General features: G+C 37.0%; 1 protein-coding gene across 1 annotated transcript; it reads left to right on the top strand.

Moving 5' to 3' along the window:
* Window positions 1–3,631: 3,631 nt before the first annotated feature.
* On the top strand, window positions 3,632–4,582 carry LOC141541307 (olfactory receptor 2T27). Its single transcript, XM_074265460.1, has one exon. It carries the CDS (start codon window positions 3,632–3,634, stop codon window positions 4,580–4,582), a length of 951 nt encoding a protein of 316 aa, XP_074121561.1.
* Window positions 4,583–25,258: the final 20,676 nt, after the last annotated feature.

The raw sequence follows: 25,258 nt of genomic DNA, 5'->3' as shown, positions 1-25,258 counted from the left end.
TTCCTTAAAGTTCACATTTATGTGATAATAATGATAGTAAGCATTTAAATAACATTTTCAAGTTTGCAAAACGCTTCACATTTTATCCTTACGACAACCCTGTAAGTAGGATGCTGTTTTCTCCATTTTTAAAGATGAGGAAACTGAGGCTTAAAGAGGTTAACTGGTTACCCAGTTTCACATAGCTAGTAACCGGCTGAGGCAAACTATGAATTCATCTTCCTGAACACAAGTCCAGCATTCCATTCAATACATCATCAAGCTGCCTCAGAAATGGAAAGATGAAAAATTCATTTACCTCACTGGTTCCTTTCTTTACATAGTAGCAAGTAATCAATTTAATTGAAAAGCCAGAAGAGGCCAGTTTTTGTCCTGGCTATAGCATTAAGAATTTGTTTTACATGATTTTTAAGTAAATCATTACCTTTCTGAATATTTGTTTCTTCCAATGAGGGATTTGAATGAGGTGATTCATAAGGCCCATTCCTTTTATAAAATGATGTGACTTTCTAACTATCCTAAAAGCATGAAAACACTAGTTCAGGCCTGAGTAATTGTCTGCTTTTCACAATTTAACACAAAGTTGTTTGAGCTTATTATGTGTTTAATTAGTCATTGAAGGATTTGCTCCTTATTGTTGCTTTTCTATTTCAAACTTCATTTGTTTTATGTTCCTATTTATATCCAGCCTCTTTTTCATTCTGCCTTTTATTTCTTTATTTGCTTCTTCAGTTGTTAGATTTTTTTTCACCTCTTAACTTTTCTCTCATCTGTTCTCTAAACCTGCTTCAAAAATGATTTCCCAAACTCAAGCAATCCATCAAACTCAGATTTCTCCAATGGCAGGGATGACAGATGTGGGCTATCATGTCCAGTGGATATTTGTATAGGTAATATTATACATTTAAATACCTTATATATTTTAACTCTAAAAATATTCACATGTACATTTATACAAAACTTTTGCCTCTCCTCAATTTCAGTTCTCTATCAATATTTACAACTAGATGTCACATAAAACCACAAAGACATATAATATATATGTCTGTGTGTGTGTATATATATATATATATATATATATATATATATATATATATATATATACACACACACACAGAGATAACAGGTATTTCTATATTGGTACATACAAAACCTGCACCTGTAAACTCCAGTGTTATATCACCAACTGCTGACTATTATTTGACATTACCAGACTGTCTGTGTGTGTGTGTCTATCTTTATATCTCTCTTTTGTTGTCTCTTTCATTTCTATCTATAAATCTTATATTTATATTGACATCTAAACCTACGAATCATCTACAAAAAAGAATAGTTGAATTTATGGGAGTTGAAGAAGAGATGAGGTATAGCAAGAGGACATTATAATTGTCTAAAACAATCAGAAAAGAATTTAGTTTGAGAATATTTGTCTATAATGTACCAAACCCATACTACCCAGTGGACTCAAAGTATTAGACTATATAAAATTTCCTTAAAATTCAAAGATTTTGTTTTTATTTACCTATGAAATAACTAATTTGGTATATTTCATCTCTCCCCTCACAATTGACTTATTTGGTAATTTTATTCTCATGATCAATCAATTTAATCAATTGCTCACTATGACACTGTGCTAAATGTTGGGGATAGAAAAAAAAAGGCAAAAGACAACCAAGGAGTTTCTGCTGTAATGGATGAGAAAATATGTAAATAAATATGTACAAAGCAAGCAATATATGAGATAAGTAGGAATAATTAAAAGAAAGGTTGGGGAAGACTTCCTTGAGAAGATGAGATTTTAGTTGTAACTTAAAGAAAGCCAGGGAGGTCAGTAATTGGAGTATTCCAGGGATGAGAGACAGCTAGAGAAAGTGCTTGGAGAAAGAAGATCCTAGAGGCAACAGGAAGTCACTAGAATTCATTGAGTAAGGATTGTAACCTGCATTGAACCTGCACTTTAAAAAATAATCTTAATAAATGAATGGAAGATGTATTAGATTGGGAGAAATTTGAGGACAGACCCGCCAGCAGGCTTTTGAAAAAGAAAAAACAAAGTAATTTTATCGTATAAGTTAGAGATCAATACACAAGTTAGATTTTTGTTGTCCAAGCTCATGCCCAAATCCCTCTTGCTCAAGAGTTAGTGGCTGATATATTCCATTTTTTTCTTGTGATCAGCTGCTAATTTAAATTTTTGTTGTTCAAGTCAGTGACAGGTGTACACTTGATGCTTCTGATATCTCTTGTACCTTTATGGCAAGAGTTCAAAGCTCAAAACTTGATGTACTCCATTTGAAACATTGTTTACTTCTATATAAATGATCTATTAGCTGCTCTACATTTTATTTTTGTAACTAAGATTATTTTCATAGTGCAAATTAGAAGATAGGGAAGTGTGAATTATCTTCCTAAAGAATATGATAACTGCAAAAGAGAATGTCATTTGTTTGAGATGGTTTGTGTTCTTGGATTACAGAGTAATAAATTGCCTTTGCAGACTTCTTCCAATTCTATATAATTCCCCTATATGTCAAATAATATATAAAATTAACTCTGGGATTATATGATACAAGTTTCTACAAAACCATGAAAATCATTTCTGTTCAAATCAAATCAATTTAAGAAATATATTTCTTATTTTATTCCAAGTATTGTTCTATTTATACAAAATGAAAGATGCAGTCTCTGTCCTCAATAAGTTTATAATGTAGCAATGTATATAAAACATATAGAGAATAAATAATTAAAACATAGCTTAAAATAAAAGAAGAGTAACTCAAGTACTATCAGAAATTTAAGGAGAGAAAAATAACAGTATTGCAGATACATTTACAAAACAACTAAATTCAGTTAAATACTGTTTAAATAAACAAACATTTATTAAATGTTAAAAAGAGTATAGATATAGAATAAAATGTAGAGGAATTTATAATCTAATTATAGAAGGCATAAAATACATAATTTAGTAAGATAACAGGGAGAATGTGATAAGAGAAAATGAAGTTCTTTAAAAGGGTTCAAGAAAATCTGAGGGGAGGATAACTTTTATTTCAAGGAAGAGTGTGGTGAGGGAATCCAATTTATGTTTTCCTGTCACTTTCAGATCAATTACTCCTTGCTTCTTTTTTCACCCCTCCCTTCCCTTTCCCTTCCCTTCCCCTTCCCTTCCCCTTTCCTTCCCCTTCTCTTCCCTTCCCTTCCCTTCCCTTCCCTAGTAATATATAGGGAATTTAGAACCCTGGCTGAAAATAATATGAGTTTTTTTCCCAGTCAGAAAGAACAATATTTTTTCTCCCTCAAACTATTTATTTTATTTTAGATGCCATTTAAAAGAGGAGAGGTTAGAAGTTAATATGGTGTATAATTGAGGGTAGTGTACAAAATTAGAAATCAGTAAAATTTGTGTTGTATTTTCAGAAAAAGAAAGTAAAATACATAATCTAAATGGCAGTCAGTAACAAAATGTGCTTCTCAAGTCATGGGAAAATTAAATGTTGGTATTTGTTTGAAAAGCCATAAATTAATCTAAAGTTATTGAGTCTGTGATTAGAATTAACTTCATATAATTAAGCTTATCTATTAGTTCTGTCTTCTTTTCTCCAATCTCTAGGTATACTGCCATTCACAAGTAATGGAATGGGGAAATTATTCTATGTATGCAGACTTTGTTCTTCTTGGGTTGTTCAACAACACAAACTTCCCATGGCTTTTGTTTTCTCTCATCTTCCTAGTCTTTGTGATCTCAGTGGCCAGCAATGCTATTATGATCATTCTTATCCACATTGATCCCCACCTCCATACTCCTATGTATTTCTTGCTTAGTCAACTCTCCATCATGGATATCCTCTATATTTCTACTATTGTGCCCAAGATGTTAGTGGATCAATTGGTAGGCCAGAATAACATCTCTTTTGCAGGTTGTACTGCTCAGCACTTCCTCTACTTGACCCTGGCAGGTGCTGAATTCTTCCTCTTGGGTCTCATGTCTTATGACCGCTATGTGGCCATCTGCCACCCTCTTCGTTATCCTATCTTGATGAGCCGTAAGGTATGCCTGCTAATTGTGGCTGCAGCATGGCTAGGTGGCTCAGTGGATGGCTTCCTATTGACTCCAGTCACCATGCAGTTTCCTTTTTGTGCTTCAAGAGAGATCAACCACTTCTTCTGTGAAGTCCCTGCCTTACTGAAACTGTCCTGCACAGACACCTCAACATATGAGACAGCTATGTATGTCTGCTGTATCATGATGCTCCTAATCCCTTTTTCAGTCATTTCTGCCTCTTATACTCGCATCCTCATAACTGTCTATCGAATGAGTGAGGCTGAGGGAAGACGGAAAGCTGTGGCCACCTGTTCCTCACACATGGTTGTTGTCAGTCTTTTTTATGGAGCAGCCATGTACACCTATGTGCTTCCCCACTCTTACCACACCCCTGATCAAGATAAGGCTGTGTCAGCCTTTTATACTATTCTCACACCTATGCTCAACCCACTCATCTATAGCCTCAGAAACAAGGATGTCACTGGGGCTCTAAAGAAGGCATTGGGTCAATGTTCCTCAAGAAAGATAAGGGCCTTCTGAGGATTCAATGGAGATGTTTCTAAGTACCTTAAGGTAAAGTACTCATAGTCAGGTAGCCTTCAACTGGGAAAATTCTGAATATGTTAAGCTATTAGTAATAGTTCTTTGTATTTAGATTTGTAGATTGGATAATCCTGAATCTTTGAATAGGGTAAATTCATTGAGTAAGAGAGGAAGTTAAAGAATTGGACAAATAAAGGTAGCTCATTATTACTGTTTTTCCAAGAAAAGAGGTGGCTTGTTCAGGCTAGAAAGTTCAAAAAGTTTCTTAGAATAGACTGATAGCTCTAAGGAGGATGCTTTTTAGTGTCCTATTTCTCTGATCTGCTGCCTCCAACCACTTTTAAATATGTGTTTGAAATTACAAATTTAAATTTAAATTTTAGTTCTCTTATTGGCTTCAGTCATATCACTTGAATTCACTGATTTTCCAAATCATGCTCTTTGATTTGATGAAAATTATTTACATCCCAAAGAAGAATTATGACCATTTTATGCTTTAAAAACTAGAATCAACTCTTTATAAGTTGAATCTGAGCAAGAAAGGCAGCTAAGTAGTATAGAATTCTGGGATAGAATAGTAGTGCATAGAATTCTGGGCCTGAAGTTAAGAAGACTCTTTTTTTCTTGATTTCAGATCTGTCCTAGACTTGCCCAAAAGGGGTCATGAAAAGTTGGCTATAACTGAAAATGACTGTGTGAAGGAGAAAAGGAAACTCACAGAAATTAGACTAAACAAGGAATTAGACAAAAAAAATACAATAACTCTTATCATTTCCCCCATATTTATAAATATATTGTGATGTACAGAATGGAAATGGGGGAGGGGGGGAAGATCATAAACCCTGTGCTGGGAGAAAATATTTATGTATGTAAGGTTAGGACTTTGACAATGATTATGATGGTGAAAAGGATGTCTTCCAAAGTTCATCAACAATGATAATTGAGCCACTAGTCTTTATACTAGTTGCTACAAACATCTGGGCCAAGCCTTCATTTGATTCACTGTATGATCCTGATAAATTTCCTTCTTTAATTCTGTTTTCCTAACTATAAAATGGAGATAAATCCCTTTGTCTTTTTTTTTTTTTTTCTTTTCTTGAAGGCATATTTTGTGGGTAAAGGAGAAAACTGATTTGAAATTATTTTGAGTTTGTGAAGATGCTTATAGCATGGTCCTCAAACTTTTAAAATAGGGAGCCAATTCACTGTCCCTCAGACTGTTGGAGGGCTGGACTATAGTAAAAACAAAAGCTCACACTGTGTCTCCGTCCCTCAGGCCATTTGCCATAACCCAGACAGCCGCATAAACATCCTCAGGGGGACTGCATCTGGCCCGAGGCAGTAGTTTGAGAACCCCTGCAGTAAATCATTAAGTATTATTAAAACCCTCCTACCCCTCTTCACTCACAGATGGGTAAAAGGAAAGGAGAAACAGATTTTTTTCCACTTTTATTATTTTAGTGTAATGCTATGGACAAATATAGATCTTTGTGATAGTCAGTTTTAAAAGAACTGTACTAGGAAATATGTAAAAAAAAAAATAGAATTATAGTTTGTTCAAAGGTCCAATTCTTCTTTTCTTACCCATTCTGGATCCTAGATTTCCTTCAAAAATGCACTTAGTAGGTAACATAATATGATAATAATATGACAGCTATGACCTACTTTCTGAACATCATAACTAAGGTTTTCCTGTGGATTGGGGGCTCAAGAAACATTTTCTTGATTGGATGAAGAAAAGCAGATCTAAATTCATATTGGGAGGTCAAACCATAGATACTAGACATTAGATTCTAGTCTAAACTAGATACTAGACTCTAGACAATAGAATCTAATCCACATCTAATTCCTTTTGGAAATTAAGGGATTACTAGTGGTCAAGGATTGATATATAAGGATTCAGAGTGTACTGACTTGTTAGAAGTCATAGTGTCAGAGCCCTAAACTAAGACTTCAGTTATTTTTCCTTTCAGTCTAGTATTTTATACTGGATTAAGAGTTTATATCACTTGAAAGAAGGAATGGTCATAGGTGATGCAACTGATAATATACTAAGTCATGCTAGGCCCTCTTTCATCTCTATACTCTTCTTTCCTCTAATATCCAAACCAGAAATGCTTATAGGTTTTATTTTGTTTGCTTGTTTTTGTAAATAGTAGTTTATCTTTCCCAATTATGTTAAGATAATTTTCTTTTTTCTTTTCTGATGAGGAGTAAATTGGAAGCTCTAAACCGAGATGATCAGCCCTTCTCCTTGTGGTTTGATTAACCTCTCTTTCTTTCCCAAAGTAACCCAAGGGCAGGTTCAGTAGTGAATGAATTCACTACTCAATGCTGTATCAAACCAAAGTCTTTATTGATAGTAAAGTGATAGATAGGCATTTGGCCTCCAGAAAGGCCAAACTGCCTGGCAAGGGGACACCAGTTGTCGGGCACAAGGCAGGTATAGACCGAGTGTGAGGATTCCATTTTTAGAACTTCCTTTTATATATAGACAGGGTCATAAAACAACATTTGCACAGATATGTTATCCAAGAGGTTCCGGAGATATTTGTAAATAAGACAGGAATTTCTCTTAATCATTTGTATCTCAAATTATCTTCTTTTAACCTCTCCCAAGACAAGAATTTCCCTGTTAATTATTTTTATCTTGGACTATCTCTTTCTTTGACCTTATCATTTCTCCCCTCTCAAATAATAGGACCCAAATTCTTTTGGGGGTAGGGAAAATGGGCATCGAAGATCATCTAGCTGCTTCCTGCTGGAAAGGGTCATCAAAGCGGGGGGGAAGAGCAGGGGAGACTTGAGATCTCAAAAGCAATAGCCGCAGTTTTAACAATTCCCATTCCATTCCAAATTTTAAACACACAGTAATAGATACAGACAAGGTTTAACAGTCATTCATCAATCATTCTCAAAGTCCTCCACATCAGTCCAAAGTTCACTAGAAGCAGGGTCTAGTCCAGGGTCTCTCCTAAAACTGTTGCAGGCTGAGATATGATTGGAGATTCCAAAGAACTGGTCTGCATTCCATGCAGATGGTGGGTCTGCTGTGCTGACAATCAAAGCCGATCAAAGCTGATCTAGGTTCCAGAAGCAAGTCAATATCTATAATTTGACCAAAATTTAGAGCAAAAACATAAATCTAACAAATAAAGATTAGAACAGCCTGTGATAGAAAGACTAGTCCACAAAACTGCTGTAAAATGTGAAGTAATGAGTTTGCTTTATAGTCCAAGCTGTAATCTCAAGTCTCAACAGTGGTTAGGTCTCACAAACCACTGTTAATTGGCCTCTTATCATTTAAAACCCTTAAAAAAACAAAAGCAGACAAATGACCATGCAAAAAAAAACTTATTTGCCCAAGCATTTCGGATACAATGATTGCATATAATCAGACTGAAAATAGTAAGGTATGACATAATTGAATTGCATTAACAATTCTATTGACCATTACTCTGATCATAAAATCAGTTACAGGAGGAAAGAATGTAAGAACATCAATTAATTAACTATAAGCTTAAAAATTTTTTATTCCCACTAGCAGATTCCATCAATCAGATTTCTTATAAATTCTAAACAAATATTTATCATAACCTTATATTGATAACAGAGAGGAATTTGTCTCAATAAGTTCACAACTTAAATAATTATCATATCCAAGTAGAAGTGTCATAAGTGAGCATTATTCATACAAATCAGTTTGCTCTTAAAATACCTTTTATATAGAAAAATATCTCAAATTGCATATTGTCCTGAACAGAAACATTTTTAAAAGGACAAAGAAAAAGAACTATTATTTTAAATGCTCTTTAAATAATCTCAGAAGGACCCAATACAATACAATCTATTAAACTTATATGTTTAAAACTTATACAGAATGTCCAAATACCCCATAAAAGAATAAAAGTTCTTAAAAATAACAATTAAACTTTTCACATTTATAACCATATTCCTCAAACAATAAAGCCCTTATGTATCAAGAAACAAACACCCTTTTGTTGCTATGCCAGCAACTTGATGAAAAAAACCTAGGGGTTGAGGATTCCATGTGGTCACCTTTCCCCCATTTAATTTCCCATTAGTTTATTCACTTCCTTAATTTTCAACAACTTTTCTGACTAGATGCTCCACTACTAAAGATGAAGATAGGGGGGGTGGGAGGGTGGAGGTGGGGAGGAGTGGGGGGGAGTCTCCTTCTCCCACCTCTTATTCCAATTCCTCAATGCCTTTTCTCATTTTTTAATCCTTGTTTTTAAAACTTCTATTTCCTCCCAGATTTTGCAGATAATGTGTGAGAGAGTGTAGTGATTATTTGGAGATTTTAAGCAGAGAGAATTGAGCTCCTAGGTATCAAATTCCTACCCATTAATGGGCTAGGATAGGAAGGGATAGTTAGAAACATGAGGTCCCCGAGCCAGCAAGGCAGCGTGGGGTTTCCAAACAATTTTTATTTTTCCCTTCAATTCCAGTACCTGGGGGGGAGGGGCAAGTAGGACCTGAATGGTGAGCAGAACAAAAAAGAGGCTTCCTTATGAAAAAAACTAGATTGGCATACCTGCTAAGTCCAAATTTACCCTGGGGAAGCTTGGCTGTGCTGATAGAAGAAAGTGGGCTTGGTCCAGGGGCACTCAACCTCAAGTCTGGAGAGGCTTGGGGGGCTAGGCTGGAGGCTGTGGTTCTTTCCTTCTCTGGGCAGTCGCTCTTCCAGTGTCCTTCTCATTTGTATTCAGAGTAGGGGCCTAGAGTCTGAGGGCAATTCCTTGCCCAGTGGCCGTGCTGACTGCATCTGAAGCACAAACTTTGGGGCCCATGGAAAATAGCAGTAGCCAGAATCTGTGTCTGCCCTCTGCTCTTTGCTCTGATCTTTCAGTCCTCCTCCTGATCCCTATCATTACATACCCCAAAGGCGACTTCTAATAATTGAGTCGTGGAAGTCTGGGATTCTAGAGCAAATTTCTGCAGATTTATTTTTATATCTGGGGAAGACTGATTGATAAAATGCATGGCAATGACAACAATCCTCTCTAGAAAAGTGGGGTGCAAGTTAGTGAATTCTCTAATAGCCACTACAAGGCGACCCTGAAATAAAGTAGGATTCTTATGAGCTGCTTGGGTAAGCTTCTCGTAATCTACCTGCTTTTTATTCCCCTTTTTCATTCCTTCAATGGGACAGGTTAGGAGATGATCCCTCATCTCTGTATCACCACTCCCCTCCTCTCTGTCCCCACTCCCTTCTTCTTTATCCCAACTCTCCTCTTCATAGTCCCTCCCTCTTCCCCCTCCCCCCCCTTTTGCAAAGGGAATACAAGGTACCTCCCCAGTCATGTTATTAGCAAACCTCTTTGTTAGCTCCCAGGTCATTCTTATCTCCTGTATTGTGCGATAAGAAGAGATAACATCTCCCCAGATCAGATCATACTGAAAAGGAATGGCTGTAAATCCCTCAATAAGTTTTATGTGGGAAAAATCCCCAAAAGAGAGAGGCCTTTGCACTCTAAGCATTTCCCCCAAAGAGCTGGCCATTTCTCTCAGGAGGCAAGGCTCAGAGATAGCTAAATCAGAGTCCTGGGCCACAGCTGTAGTAGAGTCAGACTGCATGGGAGGGGTAGTAGGGTGGAGGCTCCAGGGCAGGGAAACCTGATTAGGAGCAGGGAGGGAGCAGGATGAGAAAGGAGTGCAGCTTCTCAGCCAAGAAGGGCAAAGCATCAGAATGTTCCCAGAGTCCAGCTCTGAGGGTAAGTTAGGAGGGTCCTGCTGGGGATCAACATCTCTCCCCAGTTCCCCCTCGGTGAACTTAGACAGAAACATACTGCAAGTTAACTGCAGTTTGGGATCCCAGGAGAAGCTCCAGAATGCCTGTACATAAGCAACTTCTGACCATTTGCCTTGTCTTCTGCAAAATAGATCTAATTCCCTAAAAGTAGAGAAATTAATTTAGCCAAAAATAGGCCAATGTTCATAATTGTCCAGTCTATAGAGGGGCTACACTTTGTTGCAAAAGTGAATAAGACTTTTTAATTTTAAATCTCTGAGGCCGAATTTCTTTCTATTTCTCAAGAGATATCCCAGAGGTGAATCTTAAGGGATGGAGGACAAGAATTGACCCATTTTTGCCAAAACACAAGCCTGAAAATTTCCACTTCTATAGCTCAACCTGATCAGATGTCTCTGTCAGATTCCACAAATGCTCCCATGTCTCTGTATAGGAGAACTATTTGTCCAAAAACAGGAATTCGTTTGCATCTAGTGTACTGAGCCACAGTTCAAGGCCACTATTTCCTAGGAATTTTTGAACTGTCCTCCTCCCCTCCCCCCTCTATAAAAGGAAGATATTTCCAGCTTACCTCCATAAAATTTCCCTATATGGGCCACCAAACGATGAGGAGTAAATTGGAGGCTCTAAGCGGAGATGGATCAGCCCTTCTCCTTGTGGTCTGATTAACTTCTCTCTCTTTCCCAAAGTAACCCAAGGGCATGTTCGGTAGTGAATGAATTCACTACTTAATGCTGTATCAAACCAAAGTCTTTAATTGATAGTAAAGTGATAGACAGGTATTTGGCCTCCAGAAAGGCCAAACTGCCTGGCAAGGGGACACCAGTTGTCGGGCACAAGGCAGGTATAGACCGAGTGTGAGGATTCCATTTTTAGAACTTCCTTTTATATATAGACAGGGTCATAAAACAACATTTGCACAGATATGTTATCCAAGAGGTTCCGGAGATATTTGTAAATAAGACAGGAAGCACAGAAGCAGGAAGAAATCCTGAACTCATACAGAGTATAAGAATGGGTGCCATCTGGTAGATCTTTTCCTGGGCCTGAACTTCATATTGAGGAAAGAACACAGAAGCAAATTATAGTTGCATGGCTCTTATCCCAGGAGCAGAGGAGGGACTCAGTTCTAGCTTTTAACTTAGGCTGAAGCTTTCAGTGAAATAACTATGGTAGAAATGATAGGGTACAGCTTCTAAGGGAAATATAGCAGTAATCCTGACTTCTCCTGATTTTAGAGTTCTATTATTTTAATAATCTGTCTGTCAATGATTCTAAAGCCCTCCGGTCTTAGAAAATAATAATATAGTTACATATTTTCCCCTAGATTTTGGGGAAGATATGGCAGTGATCCTGAGGTCTTCTGCCTTAGAGTGCTATTGTTTAACAACCTGTCAGTGATTCTAAAGTATTCTGGCCTTAGGATAGTCCTGCAAACATTGCTGACTATCAGATAATCTTCTGGTCAGTGATAACCAAGTTCCTGAAATAATAGTGAACATACTACCCCTCAAACCTACCTGAAGCCATAAAATTAGCAAATAAGTCATATGAAGTTCTGATCTCTCTAACTTTGTCCTATAAATTTATTGTCTTTCTCCTGGTCCTTTGCTAAATTCTTTTGGAACTTAGCTCACTTCAATTTACAATTACAATAAACTTTGCCCCTTGACTTGGAGATGGGTTCAAGATTGCAAATTCTTTTGAGACACCTAATGACATAGGTCTGTGACCCCAACCTTTTTTTTGGGGGGGTCTCCTTTTGAGCCTCAATATAAGTACCAGATCAGAATAGTCTGAAGTTCAACTGTTTTGATGCTGCTTCTAAGTCAACTCCCCCCTGCCCCCCTTCCAACACATATATATCTCCAGCAGTAGTTTTCCACAACTTCTGATGAAGGACAAGCTGACAGATGCTGATGTGTATTAACAACATATTCAAGAGCAAATGAGAAGGGCAGGAAGCTGACTTAGCCCTGGGACACAACAATTTTAAATCACTGAAAATTTGCAGGTCCCAGGTTGAGCAATTAAAGCAATAGAAGAACCTAAGAAGATAAAAGTTCAGCTCAGACAATACCCCCAACTCTTAAGTGCACAGAGCCCAGCTCAGGCATCAGATCTAAAATGAGAAAATAGATTGCAAGGTAAAAAAATAAAAAAAGGAAAAAAAGTTCTGCAATAAAGAGATAGATGGGGACATGAAAGTTTAGAAAACAAACTCAGAGTAAAAGAATGAATCTAAAATATGCACGGGCAAAGTATTAGAGCAAAATGTAGCCGAGACACAAATTTAGTAGAATTCAACTCAATAGTCACATTTGGCTATATTTTTCTTTCAGTAATAGAGGCTAATTTTTGCCTCAGTATTTGAACTCATTAGGGACACCTTGATGCTTGTTTTCTTAATATCTTTTTTATCATCTTTTAGGCACATTAGGGTTTTTTTGTATTGGTTTCAGGAAGTTTCATTCCCATCTTTGAAATGAACATTGAAAAAGTCATAATCTCTCTGATCTGTAAGGTGGAAATACCAATATTTGTAGTGAGTGATGTTGCTAAAGTTCAAAAGGTGACCCTGTTAAGATGTGAGCAATGAGGGTGAGAAATCCCCTGGCCTGTGCTGCAGGTTTTTGTGAAAAAATTCACAAACCCGATTCAGTGAGGTTTGTGGCAAAAATGGGTTTATTACACTGAGAAACAACTTCCTCAGTTGGGCTAAATACTGAAAGTAATTTTAGCAAAGGTTTGGGGTTCAGCCTTTGATTATATTGGGTTTTTATGGCTCAAAGCTAGAGAGTGATCTCCAGATGAATTTGAGGGACTAATTTTCAATTCAATGAAGGGTGGTGATAATGCCCCAGGCCAAAGTCTCCAATTGAATTGCAGATGGATATCTGGGAGTTTCCCTTAGGAACTGGGAGGGTGGAGCCCCTCCCAGAGGCCAGGAGGAGTTGGGATTTTAAGGTTCCTGTAACCCAGATCCACCGCCCCCCAAAGATCAGGGGGACACAGTTTACATCAACCCCAAAAGGTTGGGGTGGCAGATTGGTGTTGCAAGGTAACCCAAAAGAATCTGCAGGCTTGAACCTACCCCCAAGTCAAGGGACAAAGTTTATTGTAATTGTAATGCCAATTGAAGAGGGCTAAGTTCCAAAAGAATTTAGAAAAGAACCAGGAGAAAGAAGATACATTTATAAGACAAAGTTAGAGACATGAGAGCTTCATATGACTTATTTGCTAACTTTATGGCTTATAAAGATTTGAGGTTTATAAAGGTTTATGGTTTATAAAGGTTTGAGGGGTGATCACTATTATCTCAGGAACTTGATTATCACTGACCTGCAGATTATCTGACAGTCAGCAATGTTTGTAGGACTATCCTATGGTCAGAAGACTTTAGAACCACTGACAGACAGATTATTAGAATAATACTCTAAAGCAGAAGGCTTCAGGATCATTTCTCTATCTTCCCTAAAATATAGGGGAAGAAATACATAACTATATTATTGTATTTCGAAGGCCAGAATCATTGACAGACATACTGTCAGAACAATAGCACTCTAAGGTCAGAAACCTCAAGATTACTGTTAGACACTGTACCGTATCAAGTGATTTACTCTCTTCCCCTGTCAGGAATTTGTTACACTCCCAAGAGAGTTTTTAATATTTTATTTGGGTTTCTGAGAGGGAGAGATAGTCTGGAGGCAGAGCAGAATCTATTCTTTCATATCAAAGAATCCAACATCAAATGTGAGATTCCAATGATTTTTATATGTGGCTTTAAGATCAGAAGAGACAAAGGCAAGGGATGGAGTCGGAACACTGGGAAATGGCTGGAATTTCCAGGCAAGGACCATCAACTCGGTTCTGACAGGTTGGGAGTAGGACCATAAATTCTGGTAAACTAGGAGTGAACTGGTAGTCACCTAGAGACAGAAAGTCTGGAACTTAGAGATATGTAGGCATACCTCTTAGTTATGAGATATCTGCTTATGAAATGCTAATGGTCAGGGCTCTCAACCCTAATTAACTCAGTCCTAATGGTTAGGAAGGGGGATTGAGGCAGAACAATTCAAGGACCTGAGGCAGAACAATTTAGGGAAACTGAGGCAGGACAATAAAAGGAAACTATGGCACAACAAATTTCTCCTTTAAGAATTCACTTATAAAACTATTTGAAGCAGAGATTGTGTTCTTTTGTTAGTTTTACAGGTGATCTCTTTCTCTTTCTGAGACTGGGCAGTTTAGGATTTCTACATTTTGTTTTGTGACCTTGGGTATTTTGTACTTTTACAATTATTCTTTTCCTTAAATTCTGTTTTTAGTATTGTGTGGGACAGTATGGACCACAAAAACAATTACAGACTCTCAGAATAAGAAAAAGCAAAGGGGGATTTATTATGGTCTCAGGAGAAAAGGCACCTACCATATGACAAGATCTTTGTCAGCAAAAGGAGTGCAGAGTATAAACTACAAAATACAAGATTAAATTCCCTGAACACAAAAGACCCCATCCTCACCTGACCTTTTTTCCCGTTGTTTGGGGGAGTCTGGGTTTTGTATTCTAACTATGGAAATAAAAGAATACACAACAATAATAATGAGCTTTCAATTTAAATTTCCCGAGAGAATTGCTATTTAAGCAGATATCTTTGGATAAGAGAATTCAAAGTAGTCATCACTTTTAAAAGAAGTACTTAAATGCTAATTGAGAGGTGGTAAGAAACAGAAGGGGACAAACACATGCAACTTTTAGGTATAGCTGAACTTCAGGGGTGGAGCCAAGTGGTGGAGATGATACACATTTCTCTCTGATCTTCTCTACAACCCTCACAATAATTATGAAATTCAGCCTCTGAATTATCTCTGGATTGGGAGAACCCACAAATATTGGGAGTATAACAAATTATCAGCAGAAGATAATTTCAAAGACTGCCAGAAAAGGTCTGTTTATATTGGAGAGAGGCAGTCAGTGCTGAGTACAAACTCCAGGCAGACAGCTCAGAGTCTCAGGGCAGTACAGGCTCCTCATAGCAGAGAATTTACAGTAGGAAACAGAGTACAGCTGAGTACAAACTCCAGGCAGACAGTTCAGAGTCTCAGGGCAGTACAGGCTTGGCATAGCAGAGAATTTATGGTAGGAAACAGAGCAGAAAAGGTCTGTTTTAATCTGAAATGGGATGAAGGCCTGCGAAGGTCTGGTCTAGCTCCTCTTGTCAGAATAAGCAAAAGTCCTTGCCCCACGTGTGGACGCCAATTGTAACGAGCTGTTGTCTCTAGAAGCTGCTGGATCGCTTTCTGGGAAGAGATCTGCTGTGTCTACTCAAATCTCTCAGACAGATTCTTCTTCCTGTAACGAACCATTGTCTCCAGGCAGTTGCTGTTAACTCTTGTCCAAAGAAGTGACTTCCCTTCCTGCAGAGAGCCCCGTCAAGCCTGATGCAATTCAGAGTCTTCTCTTGAATCCTGGCTCTGAATCTCCTCCAGCTCTTATCCTTCTCCAGGCCGATCTGCCCTCTGCGCCCAGTGCTGTCTCTTTTATCCTCCCAGAGAATGGGCGTGGGATAATGCAAGGGCTTCTGGGAAGAACCACCCCAGCCAATGAGCTTGCCCCCTCTATCAAGTCAACCTGAGTTCTCACCTTGTAATTGTCCAGAAAACCTGAGTTCTCACTTAGTAATCCTAACATCTCCCCCTTTCTTTTGATTTAGAACATAGGACAGTCATGACCTTGAAACATAAATCCATCAATATGGGAAGTATTACAGATAATTACATAAATGACCTTGAAACATAAATCCATCAATATGGGAAGTATTACAGATAATTACATAAATGACCTTGAAACATAAATCCATCAATATGGGAAGTATTACAGATAATTACATGAATTACATAAGCACATAGTAACATAGTAACATAACACATGCTAGAAGTATATAACATAATCATAAATTGAAAATTTATAAATGTCCATAAGTCCATTGTCCATTAGTCTCATCTTGTGTGAGGAAGTCCAATGATTCCTGCTGGTTTTTAAAGTTCTTTAACAGTCTTCTTATTATCCATGCTCTTTCAGTGTCAGATGTTTCTTAGATCTTCTCCTTTATTTTGAGGTCTTTCTCTTTTTCTGTCTCTCTCTGATGGACAAGGTGAATATGACTCGTTGGCACCCATCTGATTCCTTCTTCATCTGTTTTCTTCTGTCTGTTAAAATACTAGCAAACCCTCTCTCCCAGGCAGTTAACCTATCTAATTTTCTTCTATTTACCACTTTCTAAATCTCTTCTCATCATCTGGCAATTACATTGGAGTTGTTTGCACTGGACACAGCCCTGTTGGTTTAAAAGGCCTGTATTCTCCCCAAGTGTAATCCATTTTTACAATCTGATTGCCTTTTGGCTCACTTATCAGGTAATCCCTTTCTGCCATGTGATTGCTTTTCTGCTGGTTGATTAAATCAGAGTCCTGGCCTTCTAAAGGTTCTTTGGGTGTAACATCAGCTGCCATCATGCCCCAAGTCTTTTTTGCCTGGGGCCCTGGACCTGGGCCCCTCATCCCATTTCCCTGAATTATTCTACACTCTGATGCCCAATGGAGTCCTCTGTTGCATTTTGGACATGGGGTTTTAGGTCTTCTCTCACCCTGTCTTCTCACTGTATCTCCATACCTACACTGAGCTCTTAGATGTCCAATTTTTCCACATTGAAAACATCGCCGAGTTTCTCTAGAAGGCCCTTGCCATGAGGGACCCTGTCTTTCCACATTCATCATTGTCCGGGTGTAAAAAGCATTTGTTCCCACTGTAGCACAGCGTCTTATGATCTCCTCTAAAGGAGCATCTTTGTCTAATCCCCATATAATTCTTTTGCAAATCTCATTGGCATTTTCTTTAGCCAGATGTCTGGTCATTATTTCTGTAGCTGAATTTTCTCCAATAGTTCTTTTGACAGCAGTTTGCAAACGTCCCACAAAATCTGCAAAAGGTTCATTGGGACCTTGCTGTATTTTAGTGAAAGCCTCTCCACGATCTTTCTGTCCAGGAAAAACACCCCAAGCTTTTATTGCAGCCTTAGCAATTTGTTCATATATTGTCATGGTATAATTAATCTGTTCCGAATTCTCTCCATATTGACCTTCACCAGCTAAGTGCTCAAAAGTGAATTGTGTGTTAACTCCTATTTCCAAATTGCATCTGACTTGAATTTTACATAATTCATGAAATTCCGCAAGCCATAATAAATTTTCTCCAGGTTCCAGACATGTCCTTGCTATGGATTTCCAATCATTTGGGGTTAGGACTTCATAAGACAAACCATCTAGTAACATTTTGACATAAGCTGATGTAGCCCCATAAAGGGTACAACCTTTTTTCAAATCCTTAATTTTATTCAAATCTAAAGGTGCATATCTTCTCCTTTTTTTACCTACAGAGTCAGTATTTTCAATCACAGGATATACATGTATAAAATCACTTATATCCTGTCCTTCTCTCTTAGCTTTAACCAATGCTTTTTCTAATCTTGTCATAGGCTTAGGCTTCTTCACAGGCAATTCTGTTTGTGTTTTTGCCTCTTCCCCTCTTTCTTCCTCCATCTCTGAAGGTGGGGTTGAAGCTTCTTCAAGAGAATCATACCATAATTCCTCATTTAAATCCTCTTGCTCTAGGGAAAGATCTTGATCTTTCCTTTTTTCCTCACACTTCCTCCTCTGTTCATTTTTAGAACTTTTCCTTCTCCTACAACTTGCTTGATAGTTTAAGGCTAATTGAACTATGTTGTAGATATAAAATACTTCTGCAGAAATTGAACGAGGCCCATTTTTTGCTTGAAATTCTTTCATTTCATATCCCACTAGCTTCCATTTATCTACATCTATCTTTTCTTCCTCTAAGAACCAAGGGGATGTGCGTCTTAATGCAGCCAAGAGTTTAGCAATCTGTACCCAGGTTACAAGTAAACTCTGCTCCTCAATTATCTTGATTATACTCTCTATAGTACCACTCCTGAATGGGGGTGGAGCTGAGGTTGCTTCTGGGGCTGGGGTTGAGTCGGCTGAGGTCCAGGGATTGAATATAGCTAACATCTGCCCCATTTCAGCTATAAGAGATTCCTGGTTTAGCCCTTAACAAGTTAAGTTCCTTATTTATCTATTAGCACGCTCACTTAATCTTTAACAAAGTTTCCTCCTTACTCACGGTTCTGGGTCAGAGAGACTGAGATCTAGATCGGAAGCTTTTCCACTGGAATCAGGACTGTGTCTGTCCCTGTTCAGGCGCCAAATTGCGAAGGTCTGGTCTAGCTCCTCTTGTCAGGATAAGCAAAAGTCCTTGCCCCACGTGTGGACGCCAATTGTAACGAGCTGTTGTCTCTAGAAGCTGCTGGATCGCTTTCTGGGAAGAGATCTGCTGTGTCTACTCAAATCTCTCAGACAGATTCTTCTTCCTGTAACGAACCATTGTCTCCAGGCAGTTGCTGTTAACTCTTGTCCAAAGAAGTGACTTCCCTTCCTGCAGAGAGCCCCGTCAAGCCTGATGCAATTCAGAGTCTTCTCTTGAATCCTGGCTCTGAATCTCCTCCAGCTCTTATCCTTCTCCAGGCCGATCTGCCCTCTGCGCCCAGTGCTGTCTCTTTTATCCTCCCAGAGAATGGGCGTGGGATAATGCAAGGGCTTCTGGGAAGAACCACCCCAGCCAATGAGCTTGCCCCCTCTATCAAGTCAACCTGAGTTCTCACCTTGTAATTGTCCAGAAAACCTGAGTTCTCACTTAGTAATCCTAACAAAGGCCGCCTAAAACAAACAGCTGACTACAAACGCTAGTGCAGACAGCACAGAGCCTTGGGGCATTGCAGACTCCACATAGCAGAGAATCTCTACAGGGAGGAACCTACAGGAATCTACAGCAGTGTTGGCCACTGGCAAGCTAGTAGATCAGCAGAGGAGTTATAAAACATCCAACACAAACACAAAAGATCAATAGTGAACTCCAAAATGCCAGAAATGCAAGGGACCTGGCCACACTCACACAGGACTGGGAGTGAATCAGCATTGATCCAGCACAGTTGTGGTCACTTGGAAAACCTCTCCCACCCTAAAGGCAGACCTTAACTTAAAAGAAAAATGAGTAAAAAGTAAAGAGAGCTCTAACAAAAAATAAAGCTTTTATGGTGAAAGAAAACAAATTTCAAACCCTGAGGAGACTAAAGGCAGATTGTCTTCAGATGAAACCCTAAAAGGTGATATAACCTGATCCCCATCACACAAGGCTCTTGTAGAAGAAATTAAATGGGGAGAGGAAATGAAAGCTTTGCAAGAGAGTTTAGAAAAGGGAACATAAAATAGACTTAGTGAAATGGGAAAAGCATATAACTCATTAAAATATAGATTTGATAAAATGGAAAAAGAAAGCAACTCCAGGAAAAACAGAATTTGTGAAAGAGAAAAAGAAAATAACTTCTTAAAAAACAGAGTTTGTGAAATGTGAAAAAAATTCATAGAAGAGACTTACATGAACTGATGCTGAGTGAAATGAGCAGAACCAGGAGATCACTATACACTTCAACAACGATACTGTATGAAGATGTATTCTGATGGAAATGGATATCTTCAACATAGAGAAGACCTAGTTCAGTTCCAGTGGATCAATGATCGACAGAAATAGCTACACCCAGAGAAGGAACATTGGGAATTAAGTGTAAAATGTTTGCACTATTGTCTTTCTACCCAGGTTACTTATACTTTCGGAATCCAATTTTTATCGTGTAACAAGAAATTTGGTTTTACACACATATATTGTATCTAGGTTATACTGCAACACATTTAATATGTATGGGATTGCCTGTCATCTAGGGGAGGGAGTAGAGGGAGGGAGGGGAAAATTTGGAAAAATGAATACAAGGGATAATGTTGTAAAAAAAATTACCCATGCATATGTACTGTCAAAAAAATTATAATTATGAAATTAATAAAAAAGAATTCCATAGAACAAAACAACTCATTTAAAAATTCAATTGGACAAATACAAAAAGAATTTTTAAAAAAGTAAATGAAAAAAATAACACGGTAAAATTCAAAATTGAAAAATTAAATAAATGGAAATGAATGCCTCAATAAGACAACAAGAATCAGTTAAGCAAAAAAAAGAAAAAAAAAAAAAAGAAAAAATAGAAAAAATATAAAATTCCTAATTGGGAAAACAACTGACCTGGAAAATAGATCTAGAAGAGACAATTTGTGTTCTGTAAGAAATGACTAGCAGAATGTTTTCAGAAAGCCTTGGAGAGACTTACATGAAGTGATGTTGAGCAAAACCAGGAGATTATTATATACTTCAACAACAATACTATATGATGATCAATGATGGATGTGGCTCTCTTCAACAATAAGATGAACCGAATCAGTTCCATTTGTTCAGTAATGAATAGAACCAGTTTCATCCAGTGAAAGAACTCTGGGAAATGAGTGTGCACCACTGCATAGCATTTCCAGTCCCTCTGTTTTTGTCCGCTTGCATTTTATATTTCCTTCACAGGTTAATTGTAGATTATTTCAAAGTCTGATTCTTCTTATGCAGCAAAATAACTGTATGGATATGTATGCATATATTGTATTTAACATATACTTTAACATATTTAACATGTATTGGTCTACCTGCCATCTGGGGGGAGGAAGTTGAAGGAAGGAGGGGAAAAATTGGAACAAAAGATTCCAATTGTCAATGCTGAAAAATTATCCATGCATTTATCTTGTAAATAAAAAGCTATAATAATAATAATAAAAAGTTAAAAAAAAAAAAAAGAAGAGACAATCTAAGGATTATTAGACTCCCTGAAATACATGATGAGAAAAAGAGCCTAGACACTAGTTCTTTCAGGAAATCATCAAAGAGAACTGCCTGAATATCAGAGAAACAGAAGGTAAAATGACCATTGAAAGAATTCATTGAATGCCTCCTGAAAGAGACCCCAAAATTAAAACACCAAGGAATATCTTGGCTAAATTTGAGAACTATCGAACCAAGGAAAAATATTATAAGCAGCCAGAAAGAAACAATTAAAATACTGAAGAGCCACAATAAGGATTACTCAGGACCTAGCAGCTTCCACTTTAAAGGATTGAAAGTCCTGGAATCTGATATTCTGAAAGGAAGGATCTTGGAATGCAGCCAAAAATAAGTTATCCTGCTAACTGAGCACTTTCTTTCAGAGAAGAGGATGGACGTTCGATAAAACTGTTGAATTCCATATATTTTTGATGAAAAGACCAGAGCTAAACAAAAAATTTGACGACTTAATATAGAACTAAAGAGAAGCATAAAAAGGAAAAAGAAAAAAAAAACTCTTGAGAACTATATTTCTGTTATGGGTATACATTAAGAAGACATGTGTAATCTGATTTTACTGTTATAATATGAAAAAGAAACTAGAGATGTAACAGAAAAAAGAGGAAAGTGGAGGTAAAATGAGGGAAATTATATCTCAGGAAGAAGAAAAGAAAACAAAATAATTGAGGAAAAGAACAGAGGGTGATGAATATTGTGTAAATCTTATTCATCAAATTTGGCCCAAAGAAAGAATATTAGGTATATTTGGTCTCCCTGAGAAACATCTCTCATCTTATAGAAAAATGGGAGGGGAAAGGGGAAAAGGGAAGAGTAAGGCTAAATAAAAGGAAAAAGAGAAATAGTAGGGGAAAGGTATAAGGAAGGGGGAGGATCTCTAAAGGGGTAGGATTGTTTGAGGCAAATAGTGCTCATAAGTAAAATACTGGGAAGGAGGGAAAGGGTAAAAAGAAAGAGAAAAGTATAATTTGGGGTTAAAAAGATGGCAGGAAACACAGAATCAGTAGTTTAAAATGTAAATGTCAATGGGGTGAACTCGCCCATAAAACATAAGTGGATAGCAGACTAGATTAAAAGCCAGAATTTTACAATATGTTGTTTATAAGAAGCACATTTTAAATAGAGTGATACTACAGACCAATGGGAAGAGGCTGGAGTCGTATCTATTATGCTTCAGGTGAAGTAAAAAAAGCAGGGGTAGCCATCCTCATCTCAGATTAAGCAAAAGCAAAAATTGATCTGATTAAAAAAGATGAGGAAGGAAACTATATATTGCTAAAGGGTAGCCTAGTTAATGAAGCAATATCAATATTAAACATATATGCACCAAGTGGTATAGCATCTAAATTCCTAAAGAAGTTAAGAGAGTTGGAAAAAGAAATAACAAAACTATAATAGTGGGAGATCTCAACCTTGTGCTCTCAGAACTAAATAAATCAAACCACAAAATAAATAAGAAAGAAGTTAAAGAGGTAAATAGAATACTAGAAAAACTGGATATGATAGATCTTTGGAGAAAATTAAATGGAGACCAGAAAGGAATACACTTTCTTCTTGTTAGTTCATGGAATCAATGAAAAATTTCACCATATATTAGGACATAAAGACCTCAAAATCAAGTGCAGAAAGGCAGAAATGGTAAATGCATTTCTTTTTCCGACCCCAATGCAATTAAAAATTACATTCAGTAAAAGATCAGGGAAAATAGGCCAAAAAGAAAGTGGAAACTAAATAATTTCATCCTAAAGAATGAATGGGTAAAACAGCAAATCATGGACACAAGAGAATGACAATAATGAGACAACATACCAAAATTTGTGGGATGCAGCAAAGTGGTAATAAGGGAAATGTTATATCTCTAGAGGCTTATTTGCATAAAATAGAGAAGGAGAAGATTAATAAATTGGGCATGCAACTAAAAAAGCTAGAAAAAGAACAAATTGGGGTTTTTTACCCCCAATCAAACACCAAACTTGAAATTCTAAAAATAAAAGGAGAGATCAATAAAATTGAAACTAAAAAAAACCCACACAACAATTGGATTAATAAATAAAACTAGGAGATGGTTTTATGGGAAAAAAACCAACAAAATTGATAAATTTTTAGTTAATTTGATTAGAAAATGAAAAAAGAAAAATCAGACTGTTAGTCTCAAAAATTAAAAGGGAGAACTATTTACCAATGAAGAGGAAACTAGAGCAATTATCAGGAGTTACTTTGCTCAACTTTATGCCAATAAATTTGACAACCTAAGTGAAATGGAGGAATAACTACAAAAATATAGATTGCCCAGATTAACAGAAAAGGAAATAAATTACTTAAATAGTTCCATTTTAGAAAAAGAAATAGGACAAGCTATAAATCAAATCCTTAAGAAAAAATCCCGAGAACCAGATGGATTTACATTTAAAGAACAATTAACTCCAATATTATATAAACTATTTGAAAATATAGGAAAATATAGATTCCTACCAAATTCCTTTTATGACACAGATATGTTACTGATACTTAAACCAGGTAGGATGAAACAGAGAAGAAAGTCATCCCATGAAATTATCCTGAGGACAAAAGCTATCAGATAGTCAGCAATGAATTGAGGAGTGTTCAATTCAAAATCAGACAAATTGTCGTTCTTAGATTGAGAATGTGCGAAGTCCCTGAGGCAGACTCCAAAGCCAGAAGATTTAGGATTACTGACTTATTGTTATAATAGAAGCCCCCCTAAACAGGGGACCACAAGATCATATTACATCATAATCAAGTAATATAATTTGATTAGCATTTAGTTGCCAGAGTTCTGATTATTTTTCATTATATTCTTGTAGTTATATTTATTTTTTAAAATAAAACAACAAATTAATAATCTCCAAACAAGCACAAATAAAGTAATTTTAGAGGTTAGAGAAACAACACATACAATTTAATACAAAAAGATTATAGAATTGATAAAATTTAAACTGATCTTTGAAAAAGACTATGCAATTAGAAGCTTAATTAAAAGAAAAAAAATCCAATTATCAATACAAAAATTAATGAGGCAATTTCATAACTTGTAGAGAAGACATAAAGCAAATTATTGGAAATTATTATATCTACTTATATTGTACTGTGTGGAATTAACTGAGTAAAGAGATTATCATTTGAATATAGCTTTAAACTATTGCCTTAATTGTGGCTTGAGACATTATAAGAGAGATACAAAGTAAGGTCCCAACAGGAGAGTAAAGTAGTGCAGGAGTCCTGGCAGAGAAGTAAAGTTTTTTAGTAGAGAAATTCCAACAGAGAGGCATTCTCATTAGGGATGTAGGTGAAGGAGATAAAGAGAGGGTAATGCTGGAAGAGAATATCATCCCAATGGGCAGTTTTCTAATATGCCAGAAAGAGAGTTTCCTTGGCATGGCATATTAGCTACTCTTCAAGGAGAGGGTTTAAGATTGGCTCTTTTATAATAGAAGATTTAGCTACAAGCCAAAGGGGGTTAGTGGGAGCTAGTGGGTGGAGTTCCAAGTTGGCTCTTTTTTTCTACAAGCTGGGTTTCAACTTGAGCTAGAATTGAATAGAAAATCTTAGAATTAAATGGGTGTTTCTCCAATTTAATGATTTTTATCTGCAACTCCAGACTCAGCTAGCCCCACCTAGATTACAGAATGAAGCTGTTTGTCTTCAGACAGGGTCTTTACAGTGGCAGGATTGAAGTAGTTTTAGATATTTGGGGTTCCCTTCATTCCCATGAGAGTGTCTTCACTCAGTTAATTCCTCACACATGTAATGTTAGAAGGTCTGTTAGGAATGCTAGTACAGGGAGCCCATGTACCTGCAGACTACCAGCTCTGAAGACCTCGCAGACTCTATGAAATAGTCACCAACTGGACTTTGATGGATCTCCAACCTTTTTTCCCAGAATTTCCTCTCTCCAAAAGATAGAAAGGGGGAGATGATGGATTAGAGCTGAGGGTTTACTCAAAATTACATAACTAGCTAAGGAATGTGGAGCAATTAAAACCTTTCATTAGTTGTTCTCTGCCAAAAAAACAGTAAGCACTACCAAAAAACA

Source organism: Sminthopsis crassicaudata, chromosome 4 (assembly GCF_048593235.1).
Source record: "Sminthopsis crassicaudata isolate SCR6 chromosome 4, ASM4859323v1, whole genome shotgun sequence".
NCBI lineage: Eukaryota > Metazoa > Chordata > Mammalia > Dasyuromorphia > Dasyuridae > Sminthopsis > Sminthopsis crassicaudata.
The sequence above is the reverse complement of the archived record's forward strand: the minus strand, read 5'-3'. Positions and strand labels throughout refer to the sequence as shown.